The following is a 21,574-nucleotide window of genomic DNA, read 5'->3' on the forward strand; positions in this document are numbered from 1 at the left end:
GGCTGCAGATATTCACATCACATACAAAGATTTGGATCTTTATTACTAAAATTTTCATGAGAAAGAACGAACCACTTGTTCGTTTGCCTGACATGTTTTTTTTTTAAAAACCAAACTATGTGTTTTGCCTGCACATGCGGGCATAATCATCTTACGAATACTTATTATTTTATGTCTTATTAATCCAAAAATCGGTATTATAAAACTTTAATTGGTGAACATGTTGAAGAAAAAAAATTATGGTAAATTCTTTGTTCCTCAAAATTTATACCAGTTATGTTGAAATTTTAGTCAAATTATTGAAAAGTAAGATTCCATTTTTTTCTTCGAAATTCCCCATGAAGAAATGAATTTATAAGAAAAAATTTCCCAGTGCAATTTTGATATGAAAATTTTAGTCAAATTATTGAAAAGTAAAAATTCCCTTTTTTTATTTTTTCAATTTCTCAAATAAAATTTTATTTTTTTATTTTGCTCATTTTTTTTCATTCTTCTAGTGGTCACCAACCGAAGCTATAATGTTTCACAGATTAAACTTAAATTGGTTTAAAGTAAAAGCAAAAAAAATTGTTTTGAACTCAGTCACAAGTTAAGTTATTATTTATGATTTTAAATAGTTAAATCAAACTTCAAATTATTTATATGTCAAAAAAACGTTCATCAAACTATGTACTTATTATTGTGTTAAAAGTTTTAAAACACTCATATATTAGAAATAGTTTAGAAAATATCTTTATATAAATATTTTTGTTTGACTAATATTTAATTATAAACTGTTTTATATCTTAGTTTTTTTACTTTATAATAAAAAATATTGTTTTCAGATAGCAACACAATATATATAAGAATTCTCTTAATTTTTAAATATATTTTCACAATTTAATTATTAGTTTATAATTAATTATTTAATATAACATATAAATTTAATATTATTAAAATAAATGCGTGTTTTATTATATATAAAATTCGTCATGGGTTTTGTAAATTTAATAAATACTCAGTTAAATCAAAATTAATATAACATATAGATTTTATTATTATTAAAATCAAAATTATTTTTTAATTATATATAAAATTCATTACGGATATTGTTTTAAATTAATAAATTAGTGATTCAGCTAAAAATCATTAATAAATCAATGACTAAGCTAAAACCTAATAAAAAGATGACAAATAAGCAAAATTGGCTAAAATAATGGAAAAAATGCAAATAAGCAAAATCAAAATAATTATATATCTAATTACATATTTTATAGTTATATTATTTAAATTTATAAATTATGGACTCAACTAAAAACTATTAATAAATTAATGACTCATCTTAAACATAATTAAAACATAACAAATAGACAAAATTACCTAAAACCATATAAATCGTGACAAATAAGCTAAATCACTTCATAAATAATAGTATAGATATGCGTCAAAAAGCTAAGATGTGAATGCAGACAAAACAAGAATCAAACTGGTTATTCAAACAGAATTTATATATTACCATTCAGGGGCATGCCTGATACTTGGATTCAGACGTCTCTTTCCTGTGAAAGTTGGCTTCAGTTCTCCTACTGTAGCAAGTCCCATCTCTCCATCTCTCTCTCTTTACGGAAGAAGAAGAAGAGCTCTTGCGGTTGTAAATCACAGGGAATGTACGTAGTTAATGATCCAAAAAGGTATAGAGAAGAGTTTTGATAACTGAGGTTAATTAATATGTTAATTACGTGTAAAGATTATCATAGATGAAATTAAGCTAGGGGGGAAACAAATGCATGTACATACATTAATTGCTAGTAGTGTCCTTTGATACATTTCAATCTCATTGTTATGGGTTAAAGTATCTGTTTCTCTCTGGTTGATCCTATGGTAACCGTAACGATGACTTCTAATTTCATGATTATGTCCACTATTTTTTTGCCTTCAGTTAACAAGTCGAAGTTTCATTTTACATTCTCTGCTAGAAAGTTATTGATAAAAGTATTTTAAACATACACTACAAACAAGAGCCATACTGAAACGATTTTTAACAACAAAGATTAACATTAAATTTATTTTACTGTTTACTCCTTGTCTGTTTACTAAAACTACAAGAGGATATGTTTGCGTCATGTGAATCATTTGGTGAGACGAAGCTTTAAGCTCACTTCATGCTTTAATTTTTGAATATTAATTGTTGACGTGTGGTCCAAAACATTAGGGGCTTTTCTTGCTTTGGTTCTGAAATAAAGGATTAGAAAGCTGTAGTGAGTGTAGTGATTAAACCGGTTCGGTTCGACCCCAAACGGACCGGTTCGGTTCGGTGACAGATCTAAGGGATTTAACCGATGGGTAAAGATATGAATATCCATGGGGTTCGGTTAATACATGGAACGGTTCGGGTAATACGAATTCTCTGTGGAAGAACATGAATCATAGATAATTTTTTCCGCTTTCCAAATTTATAACCGGTGATTATATGTCAAATTTTGAAGTTTTATATGTAAATGGCAAAAAAAAAACATGTATCAAAATGATGTTTTTAAAGTCTGAAACATGAAAAGAGACTGCAAATTAGGATTTAGAAAAGGGAAATACGAGGAAGAAAATGAAGAAATTATAAAATTGTCATTCATTAAAGAAAAATAAATAAATAAACTAGAAAAGACATCTATAGTGTTCGAAGACAACAACATTTCAAGAACATTTTCGGCCACTGACCAACTGTACAATTCACTCAAAGTATATAAATATATTTACATTTTGGGTTTTACACCAACCCGACCCGACCCAAAACTGGTGCTACTTGATCCGAAATTCGAACTAAAATCTTTTCTACGTATTCATTGGGGCAATTGTCAATAATAGCACCTTTTGAAGTTTATGTTTCAAAAATAGCACTAGAAGGAGAAAGTCACAAAAATGACATTCATTAAAGGGTAAAATATCTTTAATACCCTTGGTTTAAAATTAAATAAACAAACAAAAATAAATAAAAATAAAAATAAAAAAAATAAAAAAAAAGAATTTTTTTTTATAGTTTCAGATTATATGTTTTCAGATTCGAAATTTTTATAATTTTTTTTTTCGATTTTTTTTTTTATTTTTTTTTTCAAATTTTCTTTTTATAATTTAAAAATACTTTTTGAAACTGTTTTTAAATTTTTATTTTTTATTTTCGTATTTTTTTTTTATAAAATTTTAAACCCTAATTCCAAAACCCCACCCCTTAACTCTAAACCTTAAGGTTTGGATTAATTAACCCAAGGGGTATAAGTGTATATTTACCTCTTTAATGAAACCTATTTTTGTGACTTTGACCCTTGAGTGCTACTTTAGGAACATAAACTTGGTTTAGTGCTATTCTAGTCTTTTTCTTTATTCGGGCAATTGTCAATAATAGCACCTTTTGAAGTTTATGTTTCAAAAATAGCACTAGAAGGAGAAAGTCACAAAAATGACATTCATTAAAGGGTAAAATATCTTTAATACACTTGGTTTAAAATTAAATAAACAAACAAAAATAAATAAAAATAAAAATAAAAAAAAAGAATTTTTTTTTATAGTTTCAGATTATATGTTTTCAGATTCGAAATTTTTATAATTTTTTTTTTCGATTTTTTTTTTAATTTTTTTTTTCAAATTTTCTTTTTATAATTTAAAAATACTTTTTGAAACTGTTTTTAAATTTTTATTTTTTATTTTCGTATTTTTTTTTTATAAAATTTTAAACCCTAATTCCAAAACCCCACCCCTTAACTCTAAACCCTAAGGTTTGGATTAATTAACCCAAGGGGTATAAGTGTATATTTACCTCTTTAATGAAACCTATTTTTGTGACTTTGACCCTTGAGTGCTACTTTAGGAACATAAACTTGGTTTAGTGCTATTCTAGTCTTTTTCTTTATTCGGGCAATTGTCAATAATAGCACCTTTTGAAGTTTATGTTTCAAAAATAGCACTAGAAGGAGAAAGTCACAAAAATGACATTCATTAAAGGGTAAAATATCTTTAATACCCTTGGTTTAAAATTAAATAAACAAACAAAAATAAATAAAAATAAAAATAAAAAAAGAATTTTTTTTTATAGTTTCAGATTATATGTTTTCAGATTCGAAATTTTTATAATTTTTTTTTTCGATTTTTTTTTTAATTTTTTTTTTCAAATTTTCTTTTTATAATTTAAAAATACTTTTTGAAACTGTTTTTAAATTTTTATTTTTATTTTCGTATTTTTTTTTTATAAAATTTTAAACCCTAATTCCAAAACCCCACCCCTTAACTCTAAACCTTAAGGTTTTGATTAATTAACCCAAGGGGTATAAGTGTATATTTACCTCTTTAATGAAACCTATTTTTGTGACTTTGACCCTTGAGTGCTACTTTAGGAACATAAACTTGGTTTAGTGCTATTCTAGTCTTTTTCTTTATTCGGGCAATTGTCAATAATAGCACCTTTTGAAGTTTATGTTTCAAAAATATCACTAGAAGGAGAAAGTCACAAAAATGACATTCATTAAAGGGTAAAATATCTTTAATACACTTGGTTTAAAATTAAATAAACAAACAAAAATAAATAAAAATAAAAATAAAAAAAAAGAATTTTTTTTATAGTTTCAGATTATATGTTTTCAGATTCGAAATTTTTATAATTTTTTTTTCGATTTTTTTTTTTTAAATTTTTTTTTTTCAAATTTTCTTTTTATAATTTAAAAATACTTTTTGAAACTGTTTTTAAATTTTTATTTTTTATTTTCGTATTTTTTTTTTATAAAATTTTAAACCCTAATTCCAAAACCCCACCCCTTAACTCTAAACCCTAAGGTTTGAATTAATTAACCCAAAGGGTATAAGTGTATATTTACCTCTTTAATGAAACCTATTTTTGTGACTTTGACCCTTGAGTGCTACTTTAGGAACATAAACTTGGTTTAGTGCTATTCTAGTCTTTTTCTTTATTCATTGGGTATAGAATTTATTTATCCGAAAGATCCGGACCCGAATATTGCGAAGTCGGGTAAATATATTATGTATAATGTAGTTCACTTTAGTTGTGCTGGAAACAGATCATCCCTCATCACCCGTGAACGTGGCCCCCAAAGTGCAACTTTTTATTAGTCTTAGTTCTTTATTAAAGTTATTACACATACATACGGCCCAATATTGTTGTTTTGCTTCCAGCCCATTAGAAACCAGGACCGGTGCTGATGACCTCTTTTGCTTATTCGATTCGATTCGGTTGCGATGGTGGAGAGACGGAGTCCTCTGGTTCAGGTGGAAACGAGACGGAGTAAGTGATTCAAAGTTAGATGAATCCTCACTGGTCGGACTCTCCACTCAATTGCGCAAGAGACTATCCATCAACTCTGGCTCTTTCGTAAGTCCTTTTGCAAGGTTGTTATCAGCGACATATAGGCATTCAACGGATTGAGCGAGTTGTTGTACTTGATCCAAGATGCATCATCTCTCACTACCTTGGTGGACTCTCTTCCCCCACTTATGATTTGATGTCAATGCCTCACTCCCTTCCCACAATGCTAAGGATGACTTCACTAAAGCCTTGGACCGGTCAAAGAAGAGAAATGCATCAGCCTCCCAAGGCCACAATGTTATGAGATCGATCGATTTACTTGCATTTTTTTTTATGTTAAGACTTCGATATTAGACACAGTTCAGTTACCTCTCCTGCACAAAGATTTGTTTTCATCTGGTGTGCTTGCTTCTCTATGGCCCTCCCTCTAGGAACAGGGAAAGTGAGTAAAACTGTGTTTGCCTTCTGACTCTTAGCTTCTGTTCCTGGCAGTAAAGGTATTTATAATACTTTTCCTCTTCCTTTGAAAGAGCGTATTGAATCAATACTGCTTTGATGTGCTTGATTCACTTTCTCCAGCACGAGGTGCTTCTGGTGATCCAGGAACGAGTGGTCTCTGCGATTCTTCAAAGGATCTGTTTATAATAGGAGCAAGCAACAGACCTGACCTGACCTGACCTGATTGATCCGGCTCTTCTACGACCTGGCAGATTCGACAAACTTCTTTATGTTGGAGTCAACGAACGCTGATGCGTCTTACAGGCAAAATGTTTGTTTACACAAATTTAAAACACATTCACACATTCTCTCTCATCCTTGTTTTACAAAATTTACAGGGTTCTAAAAGCACTACTACTCGGAAGTGTCCCTCTACCCCCACTGGCGCTGATATTTATGCATTGTGTGCCCATGCTTGGTTTCATGCAGCTAAGCGAAAGGTGAGAAAGAGAAAGGTTAAACACACACTTTAAAGAATGTGAGTTTGGGGTCTTGATGCATTTCTTTCTCTAGGCTACGGTGTCGTTCCCTTTGCATAAAGACCAACTGTGATCACCTCTCTTCTGATGATCTTATTCTGTTGGGAAAGAAGGGAAACATCATGAGAGATGCGCAAAAGTGTGTGAAGAAGGAGAACTTGAACAGGCTTGAGGGGAATCATATTGTATATGATACTGATAAGCAGTCATGTGAGGAGCTTGTTTCTACGACTATGAAGCTTCCTCTTTTGTCCTGTCTATCACCATCATCTATCCACCGGGGGAAAGAGATTGATAAGATATCATAGTCTTATGTGGAGGGTACGTTATTAAGAGGGATGAACAACACTGACCTGGATGCAAGCTTTGATGGGTTCAAATCCTGAACTGGAAGATAATGTAGTAGCGTTTCCAGATCGGAAGTGTTGAGGGAACCGAAAGTGTTAACACAAGAAAAAAAAACGTGGAAGAAGGGGAAGCACTAAACTCGCCGGAAAGTAAATCAAAGCGAGAGAAAGCTCCAGGTATTGAACATGTAGATGATTCTACTGTGGTTAAGGTTGGTAAGAGTGAGACAAGGAATGAAGAGAAGCTTCCTTCAAGCACAGAAGTCGCAAAGCAGGAACAGTTTGAGAGGCAAGTATGCACCAGATAAATTGCAAGAAGATATTGGAGGATCTGAAGATGTATACGGGAGATTATTTGGTGATTCAGGAGAATCAGAACAAAGTAGTCTGGTTCTTAAAGCTAAGAAGGAAAAGCTTTCAGAAGAAAGTGCACTCAAGTAGAGGGTTAGAAATGATGAAGAGGCATGTAGGGATCCTCGTTTGGTATGTAAACCAGATTCCAAACATCCTATCAAGTCGAGTGACCTGAATAAAGATGGGCACAACAACACTGAGCAGAGTGTTAGATCAGAAGTGAAAAATAAGCATTCTGTTGAAGGTATTATTTTCTGGAATGTATTGATTTTCCCTATTATGTTTCCTTTCTATTAAAACCATCTGATGCGCTTGATACGTGCGTCAGTAGGAGGAATGAAGAATGTTGGATTGGAATCTGAAAGAGAACTTTCTAAGACATGTAAGAAACCGAAGACCGGAAAATCACGATTTTCTGCTGTAGATCAACCTGGATCCAACAAAACTATGAAGGATAGTGGTAAGGCTTCCCCTCATGAAGACAGCGAGAAGACGCCTTGTGTTGGTGGAGAAAGGATTGCCATGAACCTCGTAAGCTGTTTAATAAATTCCATACTAATTCTTAGAATATTAGCGTACCGAAGAAATATTAGCGTACTGTATAGAATGCAGGCTGAAACTTCTGCAATTATTAGGTCAATGAGGAAGAAGCTTCCCTGCTTGATTTCTTATGGTTACTGCTGGCAAGCGTCATATTTGTGCCTCTATTTCAGAAACTTCCTGGAGGTTAGTAGAAGTCTTCTTTTCTTTTTTTTTTGTTATTTTTCCAATGCATCCCCTTCCCTACAATTTCTATGCTCTCATTAGTCAAAACCATTTTCAGTCTCGCGATCATGTTGCATAGAGATTTATGTGCTGTCTTGATGGCTTCATCTGCTTCAATGTATAGGCAGCCCTGTTCTTGGATATTTGGCAGCCGGAATATTGATTGGTCCTTATGGTCTTTCGATTATCCGTAATGTGCACGCAACCAAGGCCATGGCCGAGTTTGGAGTTGTTTTCTTGCTTTTCAACATTGGCCTTGAGGTACTATTTGATACATACGTATGCTGTGCTTTTGCTTTTGATATGTGTTTGGTAGAAGATCCAACCGTTTCTTTTCTTTTGGTTTGAAAGCTATCTGTTGAAAAGACTGAGTTCCATGAAGAAGTATGTTTTTGGATTAGGCTCCGCTCAGGTGATTTGATTAGATCCCCATATCTCATTCCACATAATATATCCAAGTTCGGTGTCCAAGGTTCCTAATCTACATTTCTTTTTGTAATCTAGGTTCTGGTGACAGCGGCAGTAGTTGGATTGGTTGCGCATTACGTTGCTGGTCAGGCTGGTCCTGCGGCAATAGTTATTGGAAATGGCCTGGCACTGTCCTCAACCGCTTTTGTCCTTCAGGTGACATCTTTGGTTGCATTCAGATAGCTATCTTACTGAAAGGAATTATGTTGAACAAAAACAGTGTACTTGGTATCAGGTTCTACAAGAACGGAGTGGGAGTACATCTAGACATGGACGGGCTACATTTTCCGTCTTGCATTTTCAGGTCGGTTCAGAGCAGAGTTCATTCTGACAGCTATGCCGGGAGTTTCTCATCATTTTGTTATTTTTTCACAGGATCTAGCTGTAGTTGTTTTACTGATTCTCATCCCACTTATTTCACCTAATTCATCGAAAGGAGGGGTAAGCTCATCTCTCTGGTTCCTTCTTATAATTGAGTCCGGTTAGCTGTGTTTGTATACGCTCAATGATGTCTAGGAAGTATAAATGGTAGGAAAAGGCGAAGTTTCTAATTGTTCTTCTCAGATTGGGTTTCAAGCCATTGCTGAAGCTCTTGGACTTGCTGCAGTCAAAGCAGCAGTTGCTATTATTACTGCCATAATTGCTGGTGGTCGTCTTGTAAGTCTCAGATACTTTAACTTTTGAGGTGCCAGATATGTTCCTGTGGAGATATTATCTAAGGCATTGACACTCTTTTGGCCCACAGCTTCTTCGACCAATCTACAAGCAGATTGCAGAAAATCGAAACGCTGAGATATTCTCTGCCAACACACTTCTTGTTATCCTTGGGACTAGTTTAGTGACAGCTAGGGTATGACCTTCATCTTGTTGGTTCTTGGCTTTTACATTTATTCCGCCATGCGATTCTTTCTTTTCTGCTAAATGTTCCTTTCTGTAAATCAGGCGGGACTCTCCATGGCATTAGGAGCGTTTTTGGCTGGTTTACTCCTTGCGGAAAGCCGGAAACAGAGTTTTCCTTGCAAGTAGAATCAGATATTGCTCCTTATCGTGGTCTTCTGCTGGGTCTTTTCTTCATGACGGTAATTTATGAGTTCTGAAATAACTTCATCCATATATTTATCATTTCTGAAAAAAGCAGGGAACTGTGGATGGTGAAAGAAAGTATTACTTCTGATGTTTCTTTCAACTGCAAACATATGTAAGCACAGTCATAAGACTAAAAAGGGAGTTATACTCATTTCAGGTTGGCATGTCTATTGATCCGAAACTTCTTCTCTCTAACTTCCCCGTCGTAATTGGGACTTTGGGACTCTTGATATTGGGCAAGACTATATTAGTCGTTGTCATGGGAAAGTTGTTCGGAATTTCAGTCATATCTGCAATTAGAGCCGGTCTTCTTCTGGCCCCTGGTGGAGAGTTTGCATTTGTTGCTTTTGGAGAAGCTGTCAATCAGGTTTGCTATCGACATCATGTATATATTTATTCCAACGGTATTTCCCTAGAGGCCTAACCGGTGGTTCCTCCAGGGTATAATGTCTCCTCAGCTATCTTCGTTGCTGTTTCTTGTGGTGGGAATCTCAATGGCTATCACACCTTGGTTAGCTGCTGGTGGCCAGTTAATTGCATCCCGGTTTGAGTTGCATGATGTTAGAAGTTTATTGCCGGTTGAAAGTGAGGTAGGAATCTTGATGATACTTGTAGATAATTTTAGATCTATTTCAATCATGGTACCACTTGACTTTAGTGTCATTCTGAAGCTCACACATTCTTTGGTTCAGGAAATCATTACGAGTCTGCCTGATGTTTAATCCCACTTTTTTTTTGGCTGATTTTATTTTGCAGACGGATGATTTGCAGGATCACATAATTATTTGCGGATTGGACGAGTTGGGCAGGTTTATACATTATCTGAACTTCTTCAGCTTATGCTCTTTGGACGAGAACATTTGTGTAGATAGTCTGTGTCACAGTGTATGTGGGAGTTTCCAACTTCTTGTCCATTGTATATTTGTTACTTGCAGTGAAAGTGAGGTAGGAATCTTGATGATACTTGTACAGAATTTTAACACTGTCACTCAATAATGGTAACACTTGAATTAGTGTTTGAAACTCACACATTCTTTGGTTCAGGAAATTATTACAAGGCTGTCTCATGTCTAATCTCTCATTGGTTTTATTTTCAGACGGATGATTTGCAGGATCACATAATTATTTGCGGATTTGGACGAGTTGGTCAGGTTTAGAATGACCTGAACTTCTACAGTTTATGCTCTTTAGACGAGAACATCTGTGTAGTCTACACAGTGTAGATGGTCTTCGCCATTGAATATTTTGTTACTTGTAGATAATTGCTCAGCTTCTCTCAGAAAGACTTATCCCATTCGTTGCCCTCGATGTCAGCAGGTAACATAACATCGCCTATTCATTTGCTATATGATCATTTTGTGCGTTTTAGATAAACCGAAAATGTGGGCACTATCAGTAACTTCCACACACATTGAGATCACGTTTTAACCTCTCTGATACAAAATTCTGTCAGGTGAAGTTACCAACCTCAGAAATAGCAAACACGATCAACGAGTTCAGGAACCGTCACCTATCTGAACTAACGGAGGTGCGTTTTAATCTTAAGATCAAATTCAACATTTATTTATTTATCAGAGTGGTTTGGTCTTTGATTGATTTTGTATTGGGAAATGGTGCATAACGATAATGGCAGCTATGTGAAGCAAGCAGAAGCTCGCTGGGGTATGGTTTTTCGAGGACGACGACGACTAAGCCTAAAACTCAAACGTCGGATGCAACTGAGGAGAACCAGATCATCGAAGGAAGTGGTTCACTCGCCATCTGATGTGCCTCTTTCTTCTAAGAACAAACTTTTAATATTCTAGTGTTGGCCATTGAACACAGATGTCACATTCATATAAGCTACCTGGCTGATGATGATGGTCCTTTTGGAGGGAGTTTTATTCAATTAATTGTTCTCCTTTAATCAAAAAAATATATATATTAGGACACAGTCTCGGTAATAAATACAAAAACATTTGTGTAAGAGTGTGTGTGTGGGGTATTTACTCCTCTTCTTCTTTGCCCCTTTTCTAGTGTTGATTGATATACGGAAACGGTTTATCACTAACAAAATAACGGCAAAAGTGTCAATTTCGACCCCAACTATTTCAGTCGTGCCAAATACGACCCGAACAATTGATCAGTGCCAAATACGACCTTAACTCAATTATAATTCAATAAAACTACCCGAACTTCTTAAAACGTGCCTAAATCTACATTGACTCTAACAGAAATTAGTCAACCGTTAACAAGATAAAACGACGTCGTTTTGATATACGAGGAAAAATGCCAATTTCGACCTCAACACTCTCAGTCGTGCCAAATAAGACCCGAACAAATGGTCAGTGCCAAAAACGACCTCAACTCAATCATACTTTAAGAAAAATTACCCAATTTTTTTAAAACGTGTCTAAATCTACATTAACTCTAACAAAAGTTAATCAACCTTTAACAAAGATAAGACGACGTTGTTTTATATGTATTTTTTTTTTAATATGTTCATTTCGGGACTCAAATATGTGCTGGGATATCCTTTTAAAGGGGCACACTAACAACTAGACTAAAATAATTTTTTGAAATATTATTACAAATAGAAATTCTCTATTATATAAACTACTATTCTTCTTCATCTTATCCAATTTAAAACTTTGGTGATTGCTTTATATATTTTAGTTATTGTTTAATTTGTCTAATATTTTGTACAACATATCTTAGTGAAAGAAAGGTAAAAGGCCTCTTAACATTTTTGAACAAAATATCAAAATATATAATATCAACTTTGAAAACTAAAAAAATTCCCACTTAATTTTAAAAATTAAAAATAATTTATATAAGAAAATTGTATAAATAAATTCAAAGTTTTAAGCATATTTAAGATCGTATAATAATAAATATTTTATTATTTATATTTTAGTAAGATATAATTTTATTAAAGATATGATAAATAAGAAAAATGTGTTAATGTATTTATATAAATCAGAAAAAATTGTCACCAAAATTTTAAATTGGATAAGATGAAGAATAATAGTAGTTTATATAATTTCAAATTTGTAATAGTATTTTAAAAAGTTACTTTTATCTAGTTGTTAGTGTGCCCATTTAAAAGGGTATCACAACATGGTTTGAGTTCCGGAATGAACATATTTTTTTTTTAAAATAGATATATATATATATATATATATATATATATATGTATATAAACGACGTCTTCTTATCTTGTTAACGGTTGACTAACTTCTGTTAGAGTCAATGTAGATTTATGCACCTTTTAAGAAGTTCAGGTAGTTTTTCTTAAATTATACTTAAGTTGAGGCCGGTTTTGGCACTGCCCATTTGTTCGGGTCCTATTTGGCACGACTGAGAGTGTTGGGGTCGAAATTGGTACTTTTCCTCGTATATCAAAACGACGTCGTTTTATCTTGTTAACGATTGACTAACTTCTGTTAGAGTCAATTTAGATTTAAGCACGTTTTAAGAAGTTCAGGTAGTTTTTTCGAATTATAATTGAGTTGAGGTCGTATTTGACACTGATCAATTGTTCGGGTCGTATTTGGCACGACTGAAATAGTTGGGATCGAAATTGGCACTTTTCCCCAAAATAACTGTCATGTAACAAAATTTTATGAGGACGCATAAAAGCAGTAAAAGTGGCCCATTTCAAACCCACCTGCATAATCACATATGTCTGGAATAACTGTTTATGGATGAGCTAAAAAAAAAAAAAAAGTCTCCAAGCAGCATAAAGAACACGTGAGTTACAGAATTTAAAAGCTCTTTCCACAACCTCTTAACAGTTCCTAGAGAGTAGCAAACTGGAAACGCTCATCTCTACTCTATCTTCTTTCTCGGGCCAGCTTTCGCCAGCTCTTCTCCCGCTCTCTTCTTTCTATTTGCCTGCAATCCTTGTCTTATTCCAACGTAGGCTTCCCCAAAGATATTGTTGGCCGATCTTAAACTGTCTCGCACATTCTCTCCTTGTTTTTTCAGCTCAACTGAAAAAGAGAAAAGAACCATAGTGTTCTGTACAACTCCAGAGAAACCTAATATGAACCCTACACCCTAAATTTGTTGCAATACTCTACATGATGATCATGTCAACGCAAGAGCCTTTCAAATAGTAGGGCACAGTGATCATCAAATCAACAACAAAAGGCACATTGATTCTAACAGATCAGGCAGCCAACACAAATAAAAACTTTATCCACACGATTGTGTTAGACTTAAGACAGCAAAAGCACACTCAATAAAGAACAGATCAATACCTGAGATGTTTTCCCCTGCAAAACCTTCACAAACTTTGCACAACGGATACATAACTTCCGAAGCATATAAATGCCATTCTTTTTCTTGACTAAGCTCTTCATAGACACTGAACACAACACTCATCTGAACAGACTCCTTCTCAAGAGCAAGCTCCCCCATTCTCTTGAGCAAAATTCCAATCAACCCTTTCCTTATACCATTTCCATTCTCAGAGAGTAAATCCCTAGACACTCCTTCCTCCTCTCGATCAATCACCTTGAAGGCTTCACGAAACATCTCCTTTTCATTCTCCCCCAGACTGAACCAGAACTCATTGCAGGTTGCTTGATCAAGCTGCCCAATCCAAGAATGAAGAGCGGAGAGCACATGCACCAAGTTTTCTGTGAGGTCACGCTTATGGTCGCTTGAGGTGTTCTCCTTTAGCACGAAGCACAGATGTGCAGCCACCATGAACAAGGTAGCTACCAAAGACTGAGAGCTCGCCATGTTCTTCTTTCCCAATGCGTTGAAGTATTCCTTCAGGAGTTTGCAGCATATATTCCTCAGTCTTGACTCTGTGTGCAAGAGTGATTTGAATACAATTCTCCACATCTCCTGAAATAAAAGTTCCAGTAAGAATTATCTCACTGGATTATTGCAAAGAAAGTATAGAACAAAAGCTAAAATGGATACCTCAAACTCTGGATCCAATACTTGATAACCAGGAAAATGTCTGAACGTACTGAATACCATGAACAGTGAGTAGTGACTTTCATCGGAAGTGTGAGCAACCTCTACTTTCTTCAATATAGTGATGATATGCTTCCTGAAACGTTTCTCCAAGGCTTTCATGAAGAAGAACAACACCTGCATGGCATCCAACGACTGAGCGAGCTAAATTTCCAAAAGAAGCAAACACAAAAGGTATGCAATAACTTCACGTGAACTCACCTCTGCTACCGCTGCCGGATACTCCTTAAAAGCGGACAGACATTCAGGGATCAGGTTACCAACCATACCTTTACTTAATTTTTCTATAAGAAACCCTATGAGCTCACCAACAGGGGAAGGCGCTTTGAAAGGGTCAGCATCTCGGGGAATCAGAGGCAACAGAGTTGTAACCAAACGACTCGAGAGCTTGTTTAAATATTTCCTCTTGCTCTTGCTGCCAAGACCAGGTTCTGAAAATTTGGAGATAAAGGCTCGAACCATGGTCAGGGCTCGAGCCTTCTTTTGATCATTACACCTGGAAGACAAATACAATTACCGTGAGAATAAAATCAAGAAAAACTAGAAGCTAAATTCAATTCGTAGGTACATACCGTGTGTATTGGAGCATAGGATCAATATGACCGTCTAAAATTTTGTCACTAAGGGTATAGTTGGCCAAATACTCCAACAGTATCTGTTGACATTTCAAGCTGATTTTTTCCACAACATTGTGTATCAGAGAAAATGAAACCTCAGATACAAAGTGGGGTAACTCTTCAAACTCAAACCTCCGCTCTATGATGGCCTCGATGAGTGAAAGAGCCCTACAGTGTACATCTGTCTCTATATCCTCAAATAATCTATCATTACGCTTAACAAATTCAGTCAGCTGGTTCACAGTCATGTACTTGCTGATGTACAATGCCAAAAGATCATAGCAAGACAAAGAGCAATCAAGAGATGTTTTCATGACCACACCAGCAGCAATCTGTAACAACGCTCTTAGCAGTCTAGGTCCTAGAGCCTTTCCTTCATCGCTGAGGGAAGGCAAAGGCAATTGCAGAAGAGGCTTCAAACATCTAAGAGCAAGAGATTGGTTGGGAGTTTGGTCGGTCAGACATACCAAAACCATAGATAAAAAAGGGTCGATCACCTCCTGAATGAACTCTCCTTCCTTCATTCTTCTATAGAGAAGATCTAAGGCAAAGGCACTGATTAGAGTAGCGTTATGTCCGTGAAAACCACTCTTGTTCTTAAGACCATCATACATGAGTTCATAGATAAACTCAAACAGCTCCTCCGGATCAAAGCACTTGTTTACTTCAAAACCATCTGCAATTTCCTCCAGCATCTTCTCCACAAGCGATCTTCTCTTCGGATCCAGAAGAGACTTCAGCCGATCAGCAACAACGCAAACTAACTGCAAAGCTTGGCTCTTAGTGCTCACGTTTTCAGCTATCATCTTCAGTTCTCTGAAGCTCACATCAACACCTTCAAAGAACACATCCGATTTCAACACATCCAGAACATCTCTCAAACAATGAAACGTGCCACACTTGGACTTCCATGTCTTGGGATCGACTTCTACAACCTTCTTATCACTGCAAATACACTTGACACTCTCATGCGACGTCGCCATCAATGAAGATCCTGAGAACGGCGACGAGATGAGAATCGTATACGAGCCCTAACAACCGACGACGTCGTTCTAGGTAGCAGAGCCCAAATGAGCACATAAAAGCCCATTTCAAAGCCCCAACATTTTGACTTGATCGGATATTGTTTGAGATGAGATGTTTATAATCGATTTTAAAGTTAAACTATAGATATTTATTTATCTTTTTCATAAATAAGTAATTTTAAATATTTATGTCATATAATTTAATTGATAGTGCGTCTGTCTGTCTGTTTATAGATGCATGCTTAATTTATTGGGCTTTCCTACCCCAAACAAAAAAAAAAAAAAAAAACTTGCTGAATTTGTTTAAATCTGTATCAAAAACATAATTGTCATTACAAATAATTAAAAATTAAATTAAGAAAATTCATTACAATTTGTTCGTATAAACTTGTCTAATAGGTAAGGCCTTGATGGCATTCATATCTTCTTCCTGCTCCTCATTTACGACTCTTCTCTAGGGCACCGCACCTCTTGCAGTTTGGATCAACTCCCATCCCTCTTTCTTGGAGAACAGAACCAACAGGCAGTACTCTGTTTTTGGTTTTCTATAACAAGTGTTGAATCTTTGGAGAAGTCTTCACCTGCCAAACACATTTCTTCCAGTCAAAGTCATCCAACATTGAGTTTTGTGAGGGCATAGCCGGTTTTAGTGGAGTAAGTTCCTGATTTCTCAGGTAACCACACCAAGGAGTCCGGCGTACCGCAAGAGCTTGGAACAATTTTCGTGATCAAATCCTCATAATGAGGGAGCTTAGAATAATTTTCTGTCATGTTTCTAAGGAATGCAGACAAAACCAAAATGGTAATCATAAATTTACAATACTATATATATATATATTACCATTCAGAGGCATGTCTGATAGGCCTGGGCACGGATCGGATATCCGGGTATGGTGTCTTCCAGTAGCATAAAGACCAGCTGCTATCACCTCTCTCTGATGATCTTATTCAGTTGGGAAAGAAAGGAAACATCATGAGAGATGCACAAAAGTGTGCGAAGACGGAGAAGTTGAACAGGCTTGAGGGGATCATATTGAGAGGGATGAACAACACTGACCTGGATGCAGCTTTGATGGTTCAAAGCCTGAACTGGAAGATGATGTAGTAGCATTTCCAGATCAAAGTGTTGAGGGAACTGAAAGTGTTAACACAAGAAAAGACATGGAAGAAGGTGAACATGTAGATCCTGTGGTAAAGGTTAGTAAGACAAGGAATGAAGAGCAAATTTTGAAGTCAAAACTTCCTAAAGCACAGAAGTCCCGGAAAAGTTCAAGCAGGAATGGTTTGAGAGGCAAGGATGCTGCTGTAAATGTAGTTAATATGAATCTACCAGATAAATTGCAAGAAGATATTGGTGATTCAGGAGAATCAAAAGAACAAGAACAAAGTAGTCTGGTTCCTAAAGCTAAGGAAGAAAAGCTTTCAGAAGAAAGTGCAGTGAAGGAGAGTTTCAACGGTGTTAGAAATGTTGAAGAGGCATGGAAGTGTGAGCCAGATTCGAAGCATCCTATCAAGTGGAGTGACTTAAATAAAGATGGGGACAATACTAAGGAGAGTGTTAGATCAGAAGTGACAAATAAGCATTCTGTTGAAGGTATTATTTTGAGTTTCCCTATTATGCTTCCTTGGTATTCAAACTTATCTGATTTACTTGATAAATGCGTGTAGGAGGAATGAAGAATGTGGCAATGGAACCTGAAAGAGATCTTTGTAAGAAACCAAAGACTGGAAAATCAAGATTTTCTGCTCTAGACCAACCTGGATCCAACAAAACTATTGGTAAGGCTTCTCCTCATGATGGACATGAAGACAGAAAGAGGAAACACAAGGAAAATAAAGAAAGTGGAGATTGTATGAGAGAAGCCGCAGTAATGGAGCCAAGTGGAGAGAAAGTTAGAAAGCAAAAGAAGCTTAAGAAGGGTTCAAGTTGTGATGGAAAGGAGTTGCCTGAAAGCTGTGATAGGGACAGAGTGGTTTCTCAGGAAAATGGTAGAGATAGTGCTTCTCATCAACCTTTGGTCCATGAAGCCAGAGGTTCACTAGTTGACTCACTAGCTCCTTCAGCCTTAGACCCACCTGAGCTTAAATCAGAAAGAATCTCAGAGCGGGATAAACACCATGATACTGACTCTAGTGCTGGTGATACGCGAAAAAGATGCCGAGAAGGTGAAGGTTATATCACTATGGATAAACCAAGGACAACAAAGAAGGCTGCAGAAAGTTTGAGAGACAACAAAGAAGGTTATTGCACAGAGAGTGAACCTCAACAAGAAAAGGCAAAAGAAAGCAGAAACAAGAAAAGACCTGCTAGAAAAGTGTCTATGGAGAGTAACAAAGAGGACTCATCAAAGGAACATCAAGATCCTATTAATAAGCTAGAAAATACAAATAGTACGAAGACAAAGGTTATGCGACATGATGATCATGTTGGCTCAAGCCCTTTGAAAAAGGAAATTACGAGTCAGGCTGCATCCAACTCAATCAAAGAGGCTACAGACTTGAAACACATAGCTGATCGTCTTAAGGTTTGGGCATATTTTATTGCAAAGTGTTGTAGTGGTTCTTTCTCTCCTTTGGCTTAACATAGACATTATTATCCTTTTTTGCAGAATGCTGGGAATAATCACGAGAGCATTGGTTTTTACTTTCAGGCGGCGCTTAAGTTTCTTCATGGTGCGTCCCTTTTGGAGTCCTCTGGCACTGAGAATGCTACACATAAGAGCATTGTCACATCCAAGCATATCTATGGCAGCACAGCAAAACTTTGCAAGTAAGTTTGGCATTCAGCAAGATCTGACTTCACTGTGATGCTACTTGTTCGTGTTGGCCTCTCATTTTCGCTGAGTTTCTTCGTTGTGGCCTATAGATATTTCTATTATGTCAAGATGTGCAAAAGTTTCTATTGAACCGAATCCTCTTGTTATAAAATTGATGTAACAGGTTCTGTGCACATGAATATGAGAAAGATAAAGATATGGGGGCTGCTGCTTTGGCTTATAAATGTATGGAAGTAGCTTATCTAAGGATAACTTATTCCTCCCATGGGAACATAAACAGATATAAATCTGAGTTGGAAGCATCTCTGCAAGTGATTCCTTCAGGTATTTAGAATAAAAATAAAGAACATAATATTTTAAAAATGTTTGGGGGCTGATGAATTACTTCCCATCTTGTTTCAAAACAGGTGAATCTCCTTCCTTTGCTTCTGATGGTGAAAACCCAAACAAGACATTGGCAGCAGAGAAGGTTGCCTTGTCCACCCCTGTGAGGTCATCCCCTAAAGTAACTGGAAACCATGTTCTCTCTTCAGGAAACCATTCCTCTCTTTCACAACTTTTGACTTTTGTAAGTTCAGTTATTTTACTTCTGTGGTCTGGTGCCTTCAGAGTTCAGATATATATAAATACACATATTTAGTTTAGGTTTACAGAACCATTTAGCTGCTTTAGTACGTAGTTGAGATAGTTTCTTGGTTGAGAGTTGAGCAACATTAATTGGAATCATCTTCAAGTATAGCATCATATTCATTACCATCTTCGTACAAAAAAATAGTGTTATGCGTGTAAACATTATCAGATGTTTGTATAAGTAGTCTTGCAGCTAATAGATGTGTTCCTTAGATACATATATTTTGGTCTTGCAGTCGCAAAACGTAAGCCTTGCAATGGATGCATCAAGAAAAGCACAGACCGCCTTTGCAGTTGCAAAGGGAAAATCATCTGACACCAGATACAGTAGCAATGGCATAACATGCATCAAAAGGGCTCTTGATTTCAGTTTCCAGGACATGGAGAAGCTGGTGCATGCGGTGAGGCTTGCAATGGAATCCATAAACCGATGATTGTGAATTATGATCTCACCTTTGTACAAGTATCATAGGGCCATACTCAGAGCGGAGAAGAGAAAGGAAAGCTACCTTTGAGTTTTGCTTGGGGAATTGTAGACTATATAAACTTATTTTACTGCGCAAGTGTATAGTGTTAGGACCTTATTTGTGAGAGACTCGACAAAGATTTGAAGTTATCATCATGTGTTGTTCATATATATATCCCTTGTAGTATCAGAGAACTTTAGGAAGAGTTTAACAAGAACTGGAACTAAATTACTCAACCATTGTAGCAACTCTTTCTATCTATTCGTTTCATTCACATTTTATATAAGGCTATTATCAAGATTTGAATTATTTTTGTAAAGGACTAAGGTAAAGAGTAAAACACATTATTATATATCAGAAAAAAAGTAATATCAAATATTTTTAGGAAAAAAACCGAAAGAGAAGAATGTATTAAAGACGAAAACTAAACAACATTTTTCTTTGCTCTCTTTGACTAGGCGACATATTTGAAAGTGTTGGGGTTTTCAGTATCCCTCTCCAAATAATCTCTGGTGATCAAATCCTCAATACGTTTCTTGATCATCTTTATATCAGGCTGCAAAAATTAAACGAAAATCATTAAGAAACAAGCATTCATAATGAAACCAATGCGTGTGACTAATAATACTTTTTGTTTTTTTAACAAGTTTACCTTGAACATTCGGCTAAGCTGCTCAACACATTCAGAGACTAACTGTTGATGAGGCAACACTTTTCTGCTCTTCATGATCCGCACAAGAGAAGCATCAATAGCGTAACGTCTATCTTTATCAACATCCTCAACTACTTTCTTGCGGTCATCCACTGGAGGAAGAGGCACCTGTTTCACACAAAAAAAGAAAAAAGAATTAGTAGCTCTAGTCTTTCTGTATTGATCTAAAAACAAGACAAATAATCTTATGCGTACATACCTTGATTCTCCGCATCTTATCGGTGAACTTGGAGTTGAATTCGAAAGAATCGGTTTTAGAGATGGTCTTTGAGGCTGGTTCCTTTTTAAGAAACTTGTACTTTGCGCATGAGAGTGAATGAAGCACCCTTACAAGATCTTCATGGCTAAGGTTTAGTTGATCAATGAGCTCCTGGTAGGTTAATCTTTCTGTGTGGTTGAAAGCACAAAGCACAGCAGCCTGAAAACAGAAAAAAAATATATATATCAAAAATATGTAACGTTGAAATCAAAAAAATATATGAAGCAGGAAAAAATATATGAACATACCTGGTAGGTAGAAACTATCAACTCGATAGGTTTAGCATCGAATCTTGCAGTAAGATTACAATTTCCCAGAGAGTAAATCCACATAAGTCTCCTGTGTTTGGTTTTGATCTCATAATAAGCCTTGAAACTCTCAATACAGTTGACCATTTCGAGTGGGAGATTGAGGTCTGAAGTCTTGTAACTTGGCCAAAAACCAGTGGTCAGAACAGTGACCGTGAAATCAACACCTTTGGGTTTACCTGTATTGGCATTTTTTAAATATTCCTCGAAGCCAGTCTGCTGGTCTTTTCCCAATTGCATATCCGTCACCATTCCCTCCATCTTTGAAGTAAACTGTCCACCGAACTGTCCTTTGAGCTTTGTAAGTATACTTCTTTCATGGTCGTCACTAAACTTTCCGAATAATAGCCTACGTGCTAGCTTCTTCCTGCATGCATACAACAAGCCATTCTAAATACCAGTGCCTCTCAAATAATTTCTAAACCTTGTTAAAAAAATATTAGTAGTATATTTAACATTGTATTAAAATAGTTTTAGAACTTTCTTTTGGAATTATAGGCTCTAGATTTAACAGTTTTTAATTTACA

At 35.6% G+C, this 21,574-nt stretch overlaps 3 protein-coding genes and 1 pseudogene across 4 annotated transcripts in view; 2 read left to right on the plus strand and 2 right to left on the minus strand.

The window, feature by feature from the left end:
* LOC106365422 (cullin-1-like) overlaps window positions 1-21,574 on the minus strand; it is a 47,904-nt gene that overhangs the window by 24,475 nt on the left and 1,855 nt on the right. Inside the window, exons 5-8 of one of the 2 annotated variants that reach the window (XM_013804857.3) lie at window positions 20,988-21,414; window positions 20,680-20,898; window positions 20,421-20,588; window positions 20,122-20,324 (exon numbers count right to left, since the gene is read on the minus strand). In XM_013804857.3, the coding sequence (XP_013660311.2) occupies window positions 20,223-20,324; window positions 20,421-20,588; window positions 20,680-20,898; window positions 20,988-21,414 (916 nt within the window). In that variant the 3' untranslated portion in view covers window positions 20,122-20,222. Of the gene's footprint in view, window positions 1-20,121; window positions 20,325-20,420; window positions 20,589-20,679; window positions 20,899-20,987; window positions 21,415-21,574 lie in introns of those variants that run through there. The other variant, XM_048742002.1, reaches the window with a different exon arrangement.
* Window positions 5,201-11,244, plus strand: LOC125578657 (annotated as a pseudogene).
* On the minus strand, window positions 12,896-15,892 carry LOC125578656. The gene is made up of 5 exons (XM_048742001.1): window positions 14,825-15,892; window positions 14,454-14,748; window positions 14,196-14,369; window positions 13,523-14,117; window positions 12,896-13,252 (listed from the first exon to the last, which is right to left on the minus strand). Exons 1-5 carry the CDS (start codon window positions 15,850-15,852, stop codon window positions 13,089-13,091), a joined length of 2,256 nt encoding a protein of 751 aa, XP_048597958.1. The 5' UTR covers window positions 15,853-15,892; the 3' UTR covers window positions 12,896-13,088.
* Window positions 16,941-19,988, plus strand: LOC106369288 (cysteine-tryptophan domain-containing zinc finger protein 7). Its single transcript, XM_048742003.1, has 6 exons — window positions 16,941-17,488; window positions 17,563-18,419; window positions 18,504-18,664; window positions 18,835-18,995; window positions 19,079-19,239; window positions 19,538-19,988. The coding sequence occupies exons 1-6, from the start codon at window positions 17,056-17,058 to the stop codon at window positions 19,733-19,735; spliced, it is 1,971 nt and encodes a 656-aa protein (XP_048597960.1). The 5' UTR covers window positions 16,941-17,055; the 3' UTR covers window positions 19,736-19,988.

This window comes from Brassica napus, chromosome A9 (assembly GCF_020379485.1).
Source record: "Brassica napus cultivar Da-Ae chromosome A9, Da-Ae, whole genome shotgun sequence".
Taxonomy (NCBI): Eukaryota; Viridiplantae; Streptophyta; class Magnoliopsida; order Brassicales; family Brassicaceae; genus Brassica; species Brassica napus.

Bases quoted from the DNA above. Each gene is read 5' to 3' on its own strand.
- LOC125578656 (XM_048742001.1), bottom strand. From the start codon at position 15,852: ATGGCGACGTCGCATGAGAGTGTCAAGTGTATTTGCAGTGATAAGAAG. The intron at 14,370-14,453 runs GTGAGTTCACGT...GATGCCATGCAG, and splicing joins ATCCGGCAGCGGTAGCAGAG to GTGTTGTTCTTCTTCATGAA. The intron at 14,118-14,195 runs GTATCCATTTTA...CTTTTATTTCAG, and splicing joins TATTGGATCCAGAGTTTGAG to GAGATGTGGAGAATTGTATT.
- LOC106369288 (XM_048742003.1), top strand. From the start codon at position 17,056: ATGGAAGAAGGTGAACATGTAGATCCTGTGGTAAAGGTTAGTAAGACA. The intron at 17,489-17,562 runs GTATTATTTTGA...AAATGCGTGTAG, and splicing joins AAATAAGCATTCTGTTGAAG to GAGGAATGAAGAATGTGGCA. The intron at 18,420-18,503 runs GTTTGGGCATAT...CCTTTTTTGCAG, and splicing joins ACATAGCTGATCGTCTTAAG to AATGCTGGGAATAATCACGA.